The 18,546-nt window shown below is 46.9% G+C and overlaps 2 protein-coding genes across 5 annotated transcripts in view; both read left to right on the top strand.

Moving 5' to 3' along the window:
- Positions 1-12,357, top strand: part of Eip74EF (Ecdysone-induced protein E74) — a 183,786-nt gene extending 171,429 nt beyond the window's left edge. For all 4 annotated transcript variants that reach the window (XM_017909798.1, XM_017909806.1, XM_017909786.1 and 1 more), the window contains exon 8: positions 11,478-12,357. In XM_017909798.1, the coding sequence (XP_017765287.1) occupies positions 11,478-12,028 (551 nt within the window). In that variant the 3' untranslated portion in view covers positions 12,029-12,357. The remainder of the gene's footprint in view (positions 1-11,477) is intronic.
- Positions 12,358-15,221: 2,864 nt separating this feature from the next.
- Positions 15,222-18,546, top strand: part of alpha-Spec (alpha spectrin) — an 8,553-nt gene continuing 5,228 nt past the window's right edge. Inside the window, exons 1-4 of the mRNA XM_017909663.1 lie at positions 15,222-15,300; positions 15,427-15,659; positions 15,738-15,969; positions 16,043-18,546. Coding sequence (XP_017765152.1) covers positions 15,510-15,659; positions 15,738-15,969; positions 16,043-18,546 — 2,886 coding nt within the window. The 5' untranslated portion in view covers positions 15,222-15,300; positions 15,427-15,509. The remainder of the gene's footprint in view (positions 15,301-15,426; positions 15,660-15,737; positions 15,970-16,042) is intronic.

The raw sequence follows: 18,546 nt of genomic DNA, 5'->3' as shown, positions 1-18,546 counted from the left end.
GGAGCGCGGTGGGGTGGGATGGGCATGGATCGCGGCACGGCGGGGTGGAGGGGGAAGAGGGAAAAGAACTGCAGCTAGAGTACCACGCGAGTATAACGCCGAAGGCACGTATCGGCGGTTTTAGCGAGGTATAGACGGTGACCTTGTCGCCGGCAATTCACCCCGTCTGTCTTTCCTTTCTCTCTCCCTCTCTTTCTCTCTGCTCGCGCCACCTCCCTCTGCCTTTCTGCACCTCTCTTTCTTTCCCTCCATTGACCCTCTCCGACACTCTCCGCTCTACACCACGACGTTTCTCGACGTCGCTACACCCCTCTTCTTCTCGTCGTCGACCTCTTCTTCCGTCTCCCCGTATTCGTGTGATCGCTCTATCTCGCTCGCGCTCCATTCTTCCACGAATGCACCGCGGTTATCGCCGTCCTCGTCCCACTCGTCACCGACGACGTCACTACGTTTCACCGTCCTTTTCTCCCTCTATTCTTCTCTTTCTCTTCTTCGTTCCCTATGCGCCGCTTCTTTCTCTACCTCGCGAGTTATTTCGTCGGTACTTACGTTCTACTCGTGGCGTACGATCTTTTACGCGCGACAATGTCCTTCCTCCTTTCGCGCTCGTTCGTACGATCCTACGTTCGAGTTTACGTCGCGTAACGCCGCGAAAGATTACCGATAAACCAATCACCGGTTTCTTCCGCCTGCTTCTCGCGAGAATCCTCCTCCCGAAGATCGTGCCGTCCCGTCTGTCTCTTTCTCGAAATTACCCCCCGAATTTCTACCAAAAGCGTCGCTCAAATTTCCCCTAGATTTTCCCCAGTTGCGCTCGGAACCGTGTCGGTAAGTCAGTTATTCGCTTCGCCGTCTAACCCGCGCGTCCGGTCTCCTCGTCTTCCTCCTCGTCGTTTCTCCCTCGTACGCGGAACCGTTCTCTGTCTCTCTTGCACCCACGGCGAGTTAAAAGTCCTCCCCGTAGGTGAATCGCGAACTTGCCGGGTATTTGCATACGCGCAATATAAAATCCCCGCGAGTGTACGTTCACTTTCGTTCGCGTACGACGCGCTTTCTTCCGCGTCGCCTTTCTCCGTTCCTTTTCCTTCTTTCTCCCCCTCCCTCTCCCTCCATCGATTCGCCTCGCGTGCATCCGACCACGGGCGCAGCCGTCTTATTTTCCTTCTTCGATTCTCGTTATCTCGGGTCTTCGACACTGTTCTCTGGAACAGCCCCGTTCGTCCCATATACGTCGCGATTCGCGTGTACGCAGGAAAACGCCGATCGACTTTTACGCAACGGCGTCACCGTTATATTTATACTATCCGTCGAGTAATTTTCGTAACCTGCTCGGTCGGTAATCGAACGAGTCAAATTTCGCAAGTCGCGTCGGCAACCGGGTATATATATATATATATCGGTATATCCGTGGCGGGGTGCACGGTTATGCACGGAAAAAAGGGGGGCCGCGGAGGGGAATTTTTCTTTCGGCAGAATCGGCAAATTTCACGCTCGTCTGCTGTTTATCGAGCCCGTTTGGCGGACGCGCGCGAGAAGAAGCACCGTTATCGAGGAGTGCGCGGCCGCAGCGGCGAGGGAGATTAGTCGAAGGAAAAGAGAAGTAGGGGTTACGCAACGCGGCACGAATTGCGAGCGATGAAAAAGTCGGTTCTCATACCGGCAGGCCAGCATCCGTACACCGTGTGACGCAATCCTTTGACGATCTTTTCTGCGGGTGTTGAAGCACTTCCTCGGTAATACGCATCTCTCTGTGATCTCGCCGCGTTCCGATCGTTAACGCCTTTCCTCTCCTCGCCTCCTTTTCTCTGTATCACCCTCTCTCTCCCTCGGTTCCTGCGCGGAGGCCCAACATGGAGCACACGATGATGCGTAGGCACGTGTACACTCCTCACGCGTACCGTGCATGAACCATACTCGAAAATTGACAATTTCAAATGATTCATTTCCGGCGCTCCGCTCTACTCCGCTCCATGGGGACCGGCTCTCCTTCCCGTCGTCTCGTCGTCGGCATCGTCATCGTCGTCATCGCCGTCATCGTCTCCATCGTCGTCGTCGCCGCGTCGTTGTTCCAGTCAAACGGAGAAACAAAGCGAGACAGGGAACGGCGAACGAGGAAGAAGGGAGAGAGACAGAGGGATAATGCGCGAGCGTGACAAAGATGGAGCGACGAAGAGCGAAAGAGAGAGATAGACCGATAGGCCGCGCTCGCGCGAGAGAGAGAGAAGGACAGACGATGAAGGGCAGCGTATAGAGAAAGGGGAACGAAACTCGGGGGAAGAGAGACGGAGGTAACGGAGAGCAAGGAGAAAGCGAAAAAGAGACGACGCCGACGCCTGGTCCAACCGAGGCGGGTCTCTCGGACGCGAATTCACGCACACACGTTCGCGTCTAAATATAATGCGCACCGTGTTGCAAGGGGCGAGTGCGAGCGCGAGCGAATACGTCGAATATACGACGATGCTCTCGCTCTCTCTCGCCCTCTCTCGCTCTCTCCACTCTCCGGTTGTGTCGCGCGTCCATTCGTGGCACTCGGTGGCGCGAATGCACGCAGCTGCATCGTCGGTGCATACTGCACGCACACGCGACGTTGCAGCCAGCCTAGACCTAGACCCACTGAGCTAGCCTAGACCCGCGGATATATATGGTCTGGTGGGGAGGAACAGGAAGATGCGGGAAGGGGAGAGGAGGTGGGCTGTCTCTAGTACTATCGGAGAAAGTGAACGGGCATCAAGTACGAACGCGGTAGTTCCGCGCGCACGAAACTTTTCGTGTCACGCGATCCTCTGTCCTTTGTTATTTCTCCTACTTTTTTCTCCTCTTCCTCCTCTCTCCTTCTACTTTTGCGTCTTCTTTTCCCTCCCTTTCTCTGTTGTCTTTTTCCTTTTCCTTTTCCTTTCGAGACGCGATTTTTCTTGTTTACTTTTGCTTCGTTACGCGTGCTTTCCCGCCGTGTAAGATCTTTTCTCCGTCGGTACACACCGGAACGCCCATCCGCTTTATTATTACAACGGAAAGCTCCGCGAGCCCGGCCTTGCCAGCCAACTGGCCGAGATACGTCATTTCGTGGCATCGAACGTGGCTCCCGGACCCGTTGTCGCCTCTCTCAATGCCGACCGAGCCTCCTCTGTCGCTCGTCTCGCTCGTCCGGCGCTCTGTGCACCCCGTGTTTTCCGATCTCTCGATTAAACCTCGCCCTCTACCGGCGACGCTTCGAAAATCCCGCGGAAATCCCGTGGAAATCACGCTACTTTCGATTCTTCCGTCCGTGATACCCAAAAGCTCCCGGGGCCGTCGCGATTTCGCCAATTTCCGAGTCTCGTTTCGTTTTCTTTTTCTTCTTCTTTTTTCTTTTTTTATCGGGTTATGTAATATCGCGAAACACACGCGGACAACCGGGCCGATGGAAGCGTGACGCGAAGCGTTAACTTATTTACATTCTCGTTGCAATCGTTATCTTATTATTGTAATTATTATAACGGCCGATAATACACTCCTTCCATGTGATCCGTGTCAATGCCACTGAACCAAATCATCTCGCCCGATCGTTTTATCGGCGCTCGTTAACTCGCGAGAGGCAGGGGTAGAGTGAAAGCAGAGATTTCGGCAACTTTTTCGCCGCTCCGGGTTATCCGGGCGACGTTAGCGCCACCCGAGTTAGAAAAGTGCACTACTGCCCGTGCGTCGACGGTTTCGCGCTACGCCATTACGAACGCGCGTAAGTCGGCGTAGTCTCTCGGTCCTCGTCGATGTCGTTATCGGATAATTTCCTTGCGTAATATCTTCCAGAATGCTCCTGCGTTTTCCCGTTAACGTGCGCGCGTACCACCCGTACGCGTATCCTCGATTCTTTCAGCCGTTTCTTCCCGGAATAAACTACTCGAGATTCCTTCTTCTTTCCAACCTCGATGCCGAACGCGGAGGAAAGGCTGGAAGAACGAACGCGATAGCTACGCGAAAATATACGTGTACGGGCCGAAAATAAATCAAGCCGGAGCGGGTCGCGGTGGCTCGTTACGCTCGGATCTCAATTAAGAGGCACGGAATCAAAGGGTCGAAGTTCCAGTTCCCTTGGCCGGAGTTGCTAACGCTCGGCTCCCTGTCTCCAGACGGAATTTATACGGACCGACACTTTTGCCGGTGGAGAAGACAGCGGTATTACCTTTCTCTCTCTTTCTTTCTTTCCCGCTCCTCGTCTCGCCCCTGCAGTCGTGTGTCTGCCGTTCCCGTTGGTTCTCTTCGAGGAGGCGCACTCTCTCTCTCCCCCTCTCTCTCTCTGTCCTTCTCTTTCCACGACCGCTTGCAAGAAGTTGCGCCCACCGAGAGTGCGCGCACGATGGTCACTGACCTCGCACACGTCGTGTCCGCGACGACGGAAGAGGAGTCACGCATTCTTCCCATTCGGCCGTCGTCGTCTTGACCTCTGTCCGCTGGCGAACGAAAAGAATGCGTGCGACGTAGGCAGCACACGCGTTGGATTGGTCCGGGAATATAGACGCCTCTTTGGCTCGCGACTCGCTCTGTGCCTCGTCATTGGGTGTCCCGAAAGTATGTCCCGAAAGTATCCGGGCTGAGAGCAGCGAAAAAACCCGCCGGTTCCGCAGTCCACGCGTCCCGACTTCCCCTCGAGATCCAAATTTTCCCCCATTTCCACCCTATCGGTGCGCACCTACCACCCTCCCCGTTTTTCGTACCTCGGACCGCCCGACATCGAGCAAAGGGAACGAGGGAAAGGGTAAGGCGTGTTCTCGAGAGGACTCGTCGGAGCTGCACGGGGATGGGAAAGTGGTTCCGTAAAGGACGCGACGTTTATTCAAGGTCCGATGATGAAACGATGCGCTTCGCCTTTTTATTCCCCCGATGTTCCGTCGAACGACGTCTGCCGACGACGGAGTTAATGACTACCAAGTAGCCGAGTACACGCGCTAGACCAGTCTGGAGATGCAAACGCGCGACTGCACGCCCCGTGCATTTATAATGCAGCCTAGATGCATCGCGAAGCCGCGGCCGCCGCCGCCGGTGTTTTAGGTTTTCAGGAATCTCGGCCGATCGCCTCGCGTTACGCGTGCAACGATCCGCGTATCTCGAGAATCCCAAGCGTCCTCGTGTACGCACACCCGCGACGCTACTTTCGGAGCACCGTGTACACGGACCGACACGTATACGTGCACGTATAAGCGGAATAATGGGCTGCAAGGAACATAGTAGGTGCACCGTGTTGGTCGTCGGCCGTCGTAGCATCGAGACTTCCGGATACCAACCGAGCCGGCTACAAAGAGCTACCCACCGCGATACGTGCAGCAGGAAACTAGTAATAAGAATCCCATCGAACGATCGACGAACTCGCGAAGAAACGTATCCTGCAAACGATGCACGCTCGCGATACTTCGATCCGAAGAAATATCCACCTCGATGTATGTATATAAAGACGCGCCTGTTTTCCTCCTATATTCCGCCGCGTCCAGCGGATTTGCTCTCCGGTCGTTGGGAAATTTATCGTCGTTTTATTAATCGACCGCGCTCGTGGCGCGTTAGCGGCGTGTCGTCGAAATAAGCTCTCCGGTGTTCTCCGGGGGTTATTTTCAAAAATACATTCTCCATTCTCTGTTACGCGTAGCGTGGAAACGCGTATCCGCAACACGTTCGGCGTAACTTCTCGGTTGCTATTTTTCCCAAGTATTTCCGTTTCGAGAGACGGCTCTGGGCGAGAGGGCGCAGCGGGCGGAGGGCGGTAGGCCGGTCGGGGTGGGGGAAGAGTGGTTTCGCGCGGCGGAGGGGAGAAAGGATCGGCGGCAGAGGATCGCGAGGCCCACACGTTTGACGTACGTTTTATAGGCAGCCAAGGTGGACGCGTAGAAAAAGCGGCGGAGAGCTCTCCGGACGTAAATCTCGTTCTTTTCGTTAGGCTTCGGACAGGCCAGAAGCGTTGTGGTATTCCCCCACTTGGGCGTCGCCGCTGCCGCTGCCGCCGCCGCCGCTTCGAGGAATACAGAAACGACCGAGAAATAATGCGTTCCGCCCACGGTGTCTATTGCAATCGCGCGCGAGAACGCGCGGGAACAGGCATTTTTCGACGCGTCGTTGCCTCTCTCGCGTGGAAAGATCAAAGAGCAGACTTTTACCTCGACGTCCTTCGGCTCGAATCTCGACGAAAGCGAAGCTTTTTGGATCAGCCTCTCTCTCTCTCTCTCACTCTGCTATCTCTATCTCTCTTCCTTCCTCTCCTACGTCCGCATACGTTTCCACGTATGCATATATACGTGCATATGCACACGTATCGTAGATGTCACGCGAGAGTTTGCGAACCGAATTTCGATTCTCGCGTCGCGCTACGATTTCCCATGAGGCATAGAACGCATGGTCGTTTTCTATTCTTCCCCATGGGATCTACGCGTCCTTCCTTCCTCCTCCCTTTCCGGGTCCCGACGAGAGACCGACGACGAACGTACAGAGAGCGTTGCGCGCTCATACACGTGCGCGCAAAGCGGCTCGCAATTTGAACGGGTTTCGGGGTTAAAGATAGTATCCCGAGGCAGTAGGGTAACATAATAGGCCGGGATGGGGGTCTGGGTCTAACGAGAGACAGAGAAACAGGGAATGGGAGCAAAGAAGAGAGGAGGAACGACTCGTCGGCGAGACACGCGGTAGTAGGGTGATGCAGGAGAAACGTGAGAAACAGAGACAGACCGAGCGAAGTGAGGAGCGAGGGGAGGAGGCTCGAATCCGTTCGCGGGGGAGACAGAGAGGGCTCGAGGGAGGGAGCGAGAGGGGTGGTGGCGCGAAGAGCGGAAAAGAGATAGGACGAGAAAGGAGACACGGTGGATGTGTACAGCACACGGTGCATCGGACTAGCCAGTCGCGAATGGAGGTGGAGAAGAGAGAAGGAGGAGAAGGATAGAGTAGTTAAGTTAGTCTGTCGGTCAGTGACTGCCTGACTTTCCCGGCGCAGCTGAAGGTCAACTCTCCCCTTCTCTCGACCTCATCCTTTCTTCGCTCTTTCTCTCTCTCTCTCTCTCTCTCTCTCTCTCTCTCGTTCTCGCGCGCGCGCGCGCGCGTGTCCCTCCCCCTCCGCTGTTTCCTGTCTCTTTCTGTCGCGGCCGCTACACGCTCCACCAACACTCTTCGCGTGTCCAGCCCCATCTTTATCCTATTCTCTTTCTCTCCTCCTTCCTTCCTCCCTATCTCTCTCTCCCTCTCTCTTTCTCCACGTATTCTTCGATACGCGCACGTATGCATCTCGTATACCGCTATACACGCGCCGTTTCTAAACCTATATCCCCTATATTTCGTATGCATTTATATATATGTGTATATATATGCATGTGTGTATGCGTGCATATGTATATATGGATGCACATACACACGCGCGTCCGAACATAGTATCTACGACCGCTTTGTTTATTCCGTACGAACAGTTTCGGTGCCTTTTCTCTTCACACCGTGTCACTCCATCCTTCTTCCGCCGTCGCTGCCCTCCACGACGGGTTGAGGGTCATTCGTGCACTTAGGTGCACGCGGAATTCCGCCTCGAAGTCCTGGTACGTGAGAACTCGCCTTACACAGTCACATCCTCCGCGACGTGTTTCTTTCGCCGTCCGTGTGAGCAGCTTCTTTCCTACACACACGCACGCACGGACGATCGCATTTGCGTTTTCGCATTGTAGCCGTGAGCTAGACGTGTCTCCCCGTTCGTGTCGCGATCCGATGAAAAACAACGAGGAAAAATCGGACAAAAAGCGTCTCCAGGTCAATGTTTACCATGGATTAATATCGTGTGCGCCGATCGACGTTATTGCCATTGTCCATCATTGTCTTAGTCTCCGTTCTTTTTTTTTTTTTTTTCCGTTACATCCTTTGATCGCCGTTGCAAACAATATCAGCGCGACGATAACCCGTATCTGGGAAAGAAATAACGGTGCGTTTATTGGTACAGTAACTCGTCCGAAGAAAATCGTACGATAACTCCCTCGCGTATCTGTGTCTTCAATTGGTTAGCCATACGAATCGCCGATAATGCCAGTGTCGGTATATACAGAGGCGTCTCGCTAAATGACGGGTTCACGGCTATTAACGTCGGATACGTCCCGGGCATATCTGTCACTTTGCTCGCTCGCTTACCCGCCTATACGCGTACACGTATCAGCTGCTCGCGAGTTGTCGCGGATATTTTCGTTGTGGAAAAAAATAAAATTCGCGCGAACCTCTGCTTCCACTCCTACGATCGATAAACGAGAGAAAAGATATAGACTATCGTTCTAACGTCTCCGTTCGATGATACGTTTATCTACATCCGTGCGCTCGCGCGGAATTTATTTTGCGAATAATTCGAGTTACGAAAGTGTGTACGTGAGAATCCGTTCTCCGTATAGAGACGCAAAGATTCCTCTTCCGTCGTCTTCACTTTCAGTCTACGCGTCTCTTTACCCCATCCTTCCACCACCACTTCCACCGATTCGTACGTTCCTGAATACCCCCACCAGAGGCGCTCGAGATCATCTCCTCCCGCTTCCCCGTTTTTTCTCTCGCGCTCTCCCTATATCCCTCCCTTCTTGCTATACTTGTACTTCCGGCCGTGCGAGGCTAGCGCGAAATTCTCGCAAAATACACGGCAGCCACGACTTCGTGGATAACTTCGATCCTCCCGCTCGCCACCCTCTCTCTTTTCCCCTACCTCTCTTTTATACGTATTTTTAACTATCGACTCTTTACTGGCCGCCTCGTCTAAACTTCCTGCCACTGCTGTCAGGAAGAAACGACTAACTACGTGGTCGACGAAAACATCACCGTCGGGGCGGAAGCCACTTGTTCGTCTGTCTTCTTTTCTTTCGCGGTTCCCCCTCTCCGGCACCCCCTCCCCACTCCTATTAAGAGGAGCCAAACAATGTCGTTAAACGATACGATCGACGGTGTTCGATTCGAGAGTCTACGCTAGGTCTGTTTCGCTGCGACTTTTCCGTAGAAGCGTACGAAAAGTCGGTACGCGATAAAAATCGTGGAATCGTGATTCCATCTCGTAATATTTGCTCCGAGCGACGCGCTTTCTTATTACGCAAACGTTCGAGTTTCGATAGACGATCGTCTCGTGCAACGGCTCACGCCAGAAATCTGGCGCTCTCGGTGCCGGAGTAAGACAGCAGCGCGACGACGGTGGCGGCGGGTATGTTCTATGCGTCACGAAACATTCATGTGTATACGCGATGCATCGTCTCTCTAGCGGTCTCTCCCTTCGCTATACGACGTCCGTGGTATAGGTCAGTGAAGTAGTAGCTCCCCCACCACACGACTCCTAGACAACGGGTCTACGATTGACTCATCTAGCCAGTCATACGGCGTGTAAACACGATCCACTCCAGCTGTTCTCTGCCGCTCTTTTACTCCTCATCTTCCTTCTATCTCTCTTCCTCGCTCCTTCTTCCTACTTCGCGTCTCTTTCCTTCTATCTCCTTCTTTGTCCCCCTTTCTACCTCTTTTTCTCTTGTATAACCTATGTACGCGGATCCTGAGAACAACGGGGCGTTCTCTTTATTTTTAGAGGCACCTCGAGAATTCGGTCTTCTTTCCCTCTTTTTCTTTAACCTTCCCTCTTTGGCACCGGGTCGGAAGCAGAAAAGCTTCTCTTCGAATAGAGGAGAAATCGTTCAACCGCGTGGCGCGCCTCCGCGGAACTACGAGGAACGACGTATAGAACGCGAGAAGGAGGCAGGCACAGAGAGCGGTGATGGAGGGTATGCAGAGAACGAGTTCCGATTTTAGCGCAGTCGCGGCGGCCTCAGAACGAGCGGCGCTATTATGCACTAGTAGCTTGATGGCGTCACCCGTGCAACCTTGGCTCGGGTCAGTCCTCTATCATACTGCAGCCAGAGTTCCCCTACCCTTTCAGTCTTCGCTCCCTTTCTCTCTCTCTTCTTCTCTGCTCGCGTCCCGCTCTCGCGCGCTCCCTTTCACCCTCCTTCTCGCTCTTCATTTGGCTCCGCTTAACCCTCTCTTTACCCGACCACCACTTCTCCTTCCTCTTCGCGCTCACACGGCACTGGCCACACGACCAGTGGCGTAAGAATACTTTCTATTTCGAGGCATCCCGGGAGTTCCTCGTTTTCGCAGAACCCGCGGAATCATTCCGCAGCGAAATTTTTATCGACGTTAACGTGTTCTCTTCGTTTTCGTGAAAACCACAATGGCATCGTGGCAATTGAAAAATAATTCTAATAACCGTATAAATATTTACTACCCGTTTGATCGAATACCACGTTTCGGCATACTGAGATGGGTCGAAGAAGGAAAAATAGAAATAAATTTTAGGAAAATCATTTATCGAATCTAAATTCATCGATCATATAATCGGACAGATTGTATAACGTATCCGTATTACGACTATTATCGGTATCGTAGTTTTCCTGTATACCGACATCGTCGATTTATTTGTTAATTGAATAAATTTCAAGTTACTGTTCGCGCGGTAGTTAATTTGAAAAAGTAAATCGCATTAGGCCCCGTTACGCCCATGACTACGTACAACTGAGCGTTGCAACTAACCTCCCCACAACAGCGCGTAAACGATGTTTCCAGCGTCCGTAGATCGCGTATCCGATTCGACGGGTCGCGCGTATACTCGGTACACGTTTCCTGCGCTGCGAGTCACGGAATCGAGATCGATCGTGACCGCCTAAGAGAAAAAAGGTTATCGAGACGAAACCGCGAGAGCTCGTCCCGAAGCATCAATCATCCGGTGACAGAAACGGCAAAGCACCGGCAACGATGCTCCGTGGACAGCTATTAATAGTTCATTGCACGGTTAAGTACGATGTATACTTCAGGAGACGCATTGCGAAGATCTCCATGTCACGCGACGAATTAACTACTGGTCAATGTTAATTAGGAAATATATTTTGGTCGACTAGGTTATAAAGTATAGCGTTGCGAATCGGATTGTCCCGAATTCGTGGAATTCCAACGAATGGAACGGGATCGTCGTTGGTCCGACCTGTCAAACCGTATCGAACGTGTAATAAAATTCGTGTTTCACAAGAAAAGAAATAGTAATGATTCGCGAATTCTTTTGTATCTTTGCATATGAAATGTTAAAATAAGTAGTTAATTGAATTGAAAAAAATGAATCAAACGTGATCCGAATTCGATTAATAAATGATATCCGTGCGATGAATTAGATTTGTTTGACAAGTGCGTCGAAAAAGTGGCAGCTATCGCGTTAAATTTCGCTTTTCCATGAATAAGCGAGTCTATTCTTTTTTTATCACACAGGAAAAATGTACGATAATCGGATTTGCTTCGTAATTGATTTGATAACGATCTACATTACCTTCTAATGGTAACAATTCCGCTAGTGCCATCTGACGGATATTATCTGAACCCAAATGACGATATACCGTTTGTAGTTATAAATACTTCGACTCGAATCGTTACGATCGGCATTGAAACAAATTGTACCTCGATACTTTATGATTCTTTTCTTCTGCTTACAGTGTCCGAGAGCTACAGTAGTTACGTGAATTCGATGTACGCTAGCGGGGCCCAATTCGCTACCCCCTGCACCCCTAGTCCACCACGGGGGCCCGGTGGTGTTCCGACAAGCGTGATTCAAGCTGCAACCAGCTCGGTTTCCGACGACCTGTACCTGCTGGAATTAGGTTTCCCCCCGAGATCGAAAAAGAACAAACTGAAAAAACCGCGTCAAGGGGATGGCGCCGCAGTGAAGAGGAAATCTCGGGAGGGCTCGACGACGTATCTGTGGGAGTTTCTGTTGAAATTGCTACAGGATCGAGAGTACTGCCCCCGATACATAAAATGGACGAATCGCGAACGAGGTGTCTTCAAACTGGTGGACAGCAAGGCGGTATCTCGTCTATGGGGTTTGCACAAGAATAAACCGGATATGAACTATGAAACGATGGGCCGAGCCCTGCGTTATTATTACCAGCGCGGTATCCTGGCAAAAGTCGACGGACAGAGGCTGGTCTATCAGTTTGTGGACGTGCCGAAAGATATTATAGAAATTGACTGTACCGGCGCGTGAGACAGGGTTCGACCTTCGAGGGAACAGCAGCACGAGAGGCGAGCTGTACGGGAAACTAGTGATTCGTGTATTCGTGCCGCGATCTTTCGCGGGAACACATCGTTGTCGTCATCATCGTTCTTGTCGAGCAGCTCTTCCTGCCACAATGTGCCCACTTGGCACACCCCTCAGACGATTTAAAGCATGCCCTCTCTCTGACTTCGTTTGTTCCTTGTATTATAAATATATACTTATAGAGATATGTATATTAAAACGTGAGGAGCGCGTGCGCATGCGCACGGACGCTCCCGCGAGAGGATGAATGTTTTGTTTTTGTCGACGCGACAGCTGCCACGATACATATACGTATGCAATTATCGTATACCGTAATTTCGTCCTCCTTTGGTCTTTCTTTTTTTTGTTACTCTTTGACGGTGTACGTCGATAGTAATCGTACTAAGTTTTACAACGTTTATTATATATATATATATATATATATAAAATACATATATACATATACAAATATATGTATACGTTGAGCTCGTTCAAATTTGTACAAAATTTAGTTCTTAAAAATAAAGATGCTACGGCACAAGTGTTATTAAATGTATTTTAATCAAGAGTAAATGAAGAAAGAAAAAATAAGATGAATCTATTACTTAACGTATAGCCGGAATATAGGCGAACAATTGTACATTCAAGAGCGCGATAAATTATTTATTGTATATTAGACGATTATATATGTTACCTAGAATGAAAAAAAGAAAAAGATGAAGAAATTGTTATATACGTGTCGACGAAGGGAACCATAGAAAAGCGAAGGGAAAGTAAAACTTACACAATGTACACGCACGCGAACGTGGAAAGTTTGATGAAGGAGAAGAAAAAAAAAAGAAAAAAAAAACGAAACGAAATGAGGGCTGTGAAAAGATTCAGAAAGGAGGAAAATATGATAGTGCGGAAATGATAAAGATGTTTAAAAAGTTTTACGGAGCGAGCTCAGGGAGAGGTACACATATATACAAAACACACACCTGTACACTACACGTGACACGCGTGTACAGATGCGCGCGTGCGTACGTCTACACAGACACACTATTCACACACTATATTTTTTTAAATATAAGCGAAAAAAAGGGCGACTCTTCTATTTGAGCTGAGGGTTCAACAATGTAAGGTGCTGGCTATACACACGAGGTCCAAGAATGTTATTTAGCAAGCTAGTGTTACTAAATCATAAAAAAAAAAATTATTGAAACAGACATTATATATCTCTGTATATATAAAAATACACCTTTAGTATATATTATTGTTAAAAAAAAAAAAAAAATATTAATGATAATATTAGTAATAATAATAATAATAATAATAATAATATTAATAATAATAATAATAATAATACTAAGTGAACACCGTGGAAGCATTATCGTTTTTCTTTTGCGTTGTATTTTCTTTCTCTTTTTTTTTTCCCTCTCTTTTTCTAATAAGCTATCGACATTAGAATCAAACGATAATGAATCGATTTGCACGGTCGACGATTTAGATTTCGTGACCGGCGAAGAACGCACATCCCCGTGTTTCTCATGCTCAGCTAGAATCAGAGACATCGTACTTTTCTAAACGTTTAGAGTATAATAGCCTTCCTGATGCATGGGGCGATCGAAACATGATAAGTTAGAGAGAAAATTAATTTATTGAGCAGCAGCCCGCCCCTGAGTACGGACGTGACGTGCGAGTGCAAGCGTATCCTATAGAAATAAGTTTTGTACATAAAGATTCGTTGAGAGCATACTTAGGAAGAACATTAGTGCTGGTTATCTTCGTAATTGTGAACAGATGAAAATGAGAAAGAGAGAAAAAGAGAAGCAGGAGAGACGGAGAACAAGTGAGATAAGAGCGCGAACACACCTTTGAGATGTTTACCCGCTATCAGCCTCTCCATAAGTTGTTCTTCTTGACGATCACCTCCAAACATTTCGAAGAAGAAAACGGAAATACGGTAAATAATAGAAGAAATCGATCAAGTGCTGCCAATAATGCCTGTAAACGGTCCCTTGCATTTTTTTTGCCACTTAAAAGATAAGAAGAAAAGGAACAAAGAACATAATTATAAAGAATTATATGCGCGGTAATTAGAATCAAGAAGAAAATGTCTTGGGACGCCAGACATACCAGATGATACAAAGCGAATTGCCTTCTTGTAATTAACAAAGACGTGTTGCCTTCTAACAAAGAAAACATATTAAAGAAAAAAATGTTCTAGCAATTTGTATTTGTAATACCATCGACTTTGTTCGGGTACTTAAAGAAAACCTTTAACCCTGTATATCATCCCCCCTTTGTCAGCATAGCATTTTGTAATTTTTCTTTGCATACACGTATCAGATGAAAATATGCTTAAAAAATACAATAAAAAAAAAAAAAGATGAGTAAAGAAAGAGAAAGAAAAGAAATACATCAGAGTACAATGGACAAAAAAGCAAGTACCTATAAATAGTACCACTTCTATACATAACATCCACTTATAAACAATGAATGGACACTGCAACAAAAAAAATCCTATTTTTAGGTAAATTAAATTTACATATACATAACGATTGACTACGCTACAAGATATTTTATCAAATAAGACTTTACTGTAATAGGGATAAATCTATAATTATTTACCTGTAAAATAATACGAAGACACGATGGATTGACGTAAGGAACTCTAATGTAACGTTCTGTGATTCGTTGTTTGTAGGTGAAATTTAATAAAAGATTACTGTATCATAATTCTATTGTCCTTTTAATCCCTTGTTATCTCAAAAATAATATTAATTCTGTATTACTAAATTCAAAAGTGAAATCAATTTTTAGTTTTCACATAAAATCAACACAACTAGCGTAATTAATAATAAACGACAGCTAGATAAATAGATAGACAGCAGATAGATAGATTAATAATAAAAGTAGATTGCTTAAAAGCAACTAGTATTTACAGTTATAAAAGAAATCAGATAAAATCAAACTGTCAAATTATAAGTCCTCGTTAGCTTTTAGGAATTGCAGATTATTAAGCAGATTACGCTGCAGTGACGTAACAAGTTATATATAAAAGTGATTGATAAGATATGCGGCTAACAAGAACGTTTCATTGGTCGTATGTATTATTGGTTGGCCAATCAATGACGTAGATCTAGGGGAAAGTATTTCACTGACTTGTTACACACGTAGGCGATCCCACAGTTAGTATCGAACTTCGAAGAACGTCAGTTGTCAGTGTTATATCAGATACAGGAGAATTGTGTAAAGTATATATTGTTTTTACATTGTTTTTGCAATGTATCTTACGTAGATAATAGTAAAAATTCGTAATTACGGACAAACATCGAAGAACGAATGAATTATTAAAGCTTTAATTATTGATTTCACTACAGAGTCAACCTTACCACACCCCTGTGGCCATTTTGGACACTAGAGAGTTGTCTATAAACGTCGGACAATAAGCATTTCGTTCAAAATGGATCAAATCACGCCAAAAGAAGTGAAAATTTTGGAAAATCCCGAGGATATTCAAGAAAGAAGAGACCAAGTCCTCAGCCGATATGCAAATTTTAAAGCGGAAGCTAGGAATAAAAGGGATAAACTTGAGGACTCCCGTCGCTTTCAAGTATATTTTTTAATTATTTATTTTTTTACTTTCGTCAAATCTTTATTGATCAACTTGTTTTTATATTTGTGTTTGTAGTATTTTAAGCGAGATGCGGACGAACTCGAAGGATGGATTTTCGAAAAACTGCAAGCTGCTTCAGATGAAAGCTATAAGGATCCTACAAACCTACAAGCAAAGATACAGAAACATCAAGCCTTTGAAGCAGAAGTTGCAGCTCATTCTAATGCCATAGTATCATTAGATAATACAGGGACAGAGATGATAGCACAACATCACTTTGCAAGTGACGTCATTCGTAAGAGATTAGGTAAGTTTTCATTGATATTATTTATATTTGCTTAACTTACAACTTTTAATTAACAACTAGATTTATTTTACAGTGGATCTTCACCATTTATGGGAGTTGTTACTCTCTAGATTGGCAGACAAAGGTCTCAAATTACAACAAGCTTTGGTGCTTGTACAGTTTATTCGACACTGTGACGAAGTAATGTTCTGGATCCATGATAAAGAAGCATTTGTGACAACTGACGAATTTGGTCATGATTTGGAACATGTTGAAGTACTCCAAAGAAAATTTGATGAATTTCAGAAGGATATGGCTAGTCAGGAATATAGAGTAACAGAAGTAAACGAATTAGCAGATAAACTTCTTCTAGATGGACATCCTGAACGCGATACAATTCTACGTAAAAAAGAAGAACTTAATGAATCATGGCAAAGATTAAAGCAGCTTGCCGTTTTGAGACAAGAAAAACTCTTTGGCGCGCACGAAATTCAAAGATATAACCGAGATGCTGACGAAACAATGGCTTGGATCGCTGAAAAATATGTTGTTTTATCATCGGACGATTTTGGGCGTGATCTCGCAAGTGTACAGACTTTACAAAGGAAACACGAATGCATAGAACGAGATTTGGCAGCTTTAGATGATAAAGTTTTTACATTAGGCACTGAAGCAAATCGTCTTACAGGCATTCATCAAGCAGACCACTGTAAACAAATTCAAGCTAAATATGAAGAGATCATGCAATCATGGGAAAGCTTAAAAGCAAAAGTGATAGAGCGACATATAAATCTCGAAAACTCTTACTCTACACACAAATTCTTTGCTGACTACAGAGACTTGGTTTCTTGGATGAACGACATGCGTGCAATTATATCGGCAGATGAACTAGCTAAAGATGTAGCTGGCGCTGAAGCTCTTGTTGAGAGACATCAGGAGCATAAAGGAGAAATTGATGCCAGAGCTGACAGTTTTGGTTTTCTTAACTCACTTGGCCGTAAACTACTAGAAAAGAAACATGAAGCCTCAGAAGAAATAGCCAAAAAATTGGATTCTCTTGCCGAGGATAAACAGTCTCTTTTGAGCCTTTGGGAAAAGAGAAAAATCCTATATGAACAATGCATGGACTTGCAATTATTCTATCGAGATACGGAACAAGCGGATGCATGGATGGCTAAGCAGGAAGCATTCTTAGCAAATGAAGACCTTGGAGATTCTCTCGACAGCGTGGAGGCTCTTATAAAAAAACACGAAGATTTCGACAAATCTTTAGCTGCGCAGGAGGAAAAGATCAAGATACTGGATGACTTTGCGGGTAAATTGATAGAAGGAGAGCATTATGCAGCAGACGACGTGGCACAAAGACGTCAGCTTTTATTAGAGAGACGTGCGTTTCTTCTTGAGAAATCGGCTCAAAGAAGACGCCGTTTAGAGGACGCATACAAACTACAACAATTTGAACGTGATTGCGATGAAACAAAAGGTTGGGTAAATGAAAAACTCAAATTCGCTACCGACGACAGCTATTTGGATCCTACTAACTTAAACGGAAAAGTGCAGAAACATCAAAACTTCGAGCAAGAGTTAAATGCTAACAGGACTCGTATGGAAGAAATGGTAGCCACTGGTCAAGAATTAATCGGAAGTGGCCACTATGCTAGCGACAGAATTCGTACTCGTACCGATGAAATCATGTGCTTGTGGGAAAGTCTTACTCACGCTACAGAAAAGAAAGGAGCCAAACTACAAGAAGCCTCCCAGCAACAACAATTTAACCGTACCGTGGAGGATATCGAGTTATGGTTGTCAGAAGTAGAAGGACAATTGATGTCTGAAGATTATGGTAAAGATTTAACTAGTGTGCAAAATCTTCAGAAAAAGCATGCTCTTTTGGAAGCCGACGTCGCGTCCCATTCTGATAGAATCGATAACATTGCTCAAGCTGCTGATCAGTTCGTAAAATCGGGTCATTTCGATGCCGATAACATCAAGGCTAAGCAAGAACAATTACAAGGCCGATATGCTGCTCTTCAGCAACCTATGAGCATTCGCAAGCAACGACTTCTCGATTCTCTACAAGTACAGCAACTATTTAGAGATATAGAAGACGAGGAAGCCTGGATTCGTGAGAAGGAACCAGTTGCAGCGTCCACCAACCGTGGCCGTGATCTCATTGGTGTACAGAATTTACAGAAAAAGCATCAGGCTGTTTTGGCAGAGATAAATAACCATGAACCACGCGTAGCTGCTGTCTGTCAGACAGGTGCATCAATGTTGCAAGAAAGTCATTTCGCCGCAGAGGAAATTAGCCAACGATTGGCTGCATTGGATGAACATTGGGGGCAGCTAAAAGAGAAAGCCAGACAGCGCAAAAATGACCTAGATGACTCCCTCCAGGCTCATCAGTATTTTGCTGACGCCAACGAAGCTGAATCCTGGATGAAGGAGAAGCGACCCATAGTCATGAATGCTGACTACGGAAAGGACGAAGACAGTTCTGAGGCTCTCTTGAAAAAACACGAGGCCTTAGTCAGTGATTTGGAGGCATTTGCAAGTACCATAGCCGCGCTTAGAGAACAGGCTGCCTCTTGCCGTCAG

This window comes from Eufriesea mexicana, unplaced genomic scaffold (genome assembly GCF_001483705.2).
Source record: "Eufriesea mexicana isolate 0111107269 unplaced genomic scaffold, ASM148370v2 scaffold58, whole genome shotgun sequence".
Taxonomy (NCBI): Eukaryota; Metazoa; Arthropoda; class Insecta; order Hymenoptera; family Apidae; genus Eufriesea; species Eufriesea mexicana.
This window is presented reverse-complemented; position numbering and strand designations above follow the sequence as displayed.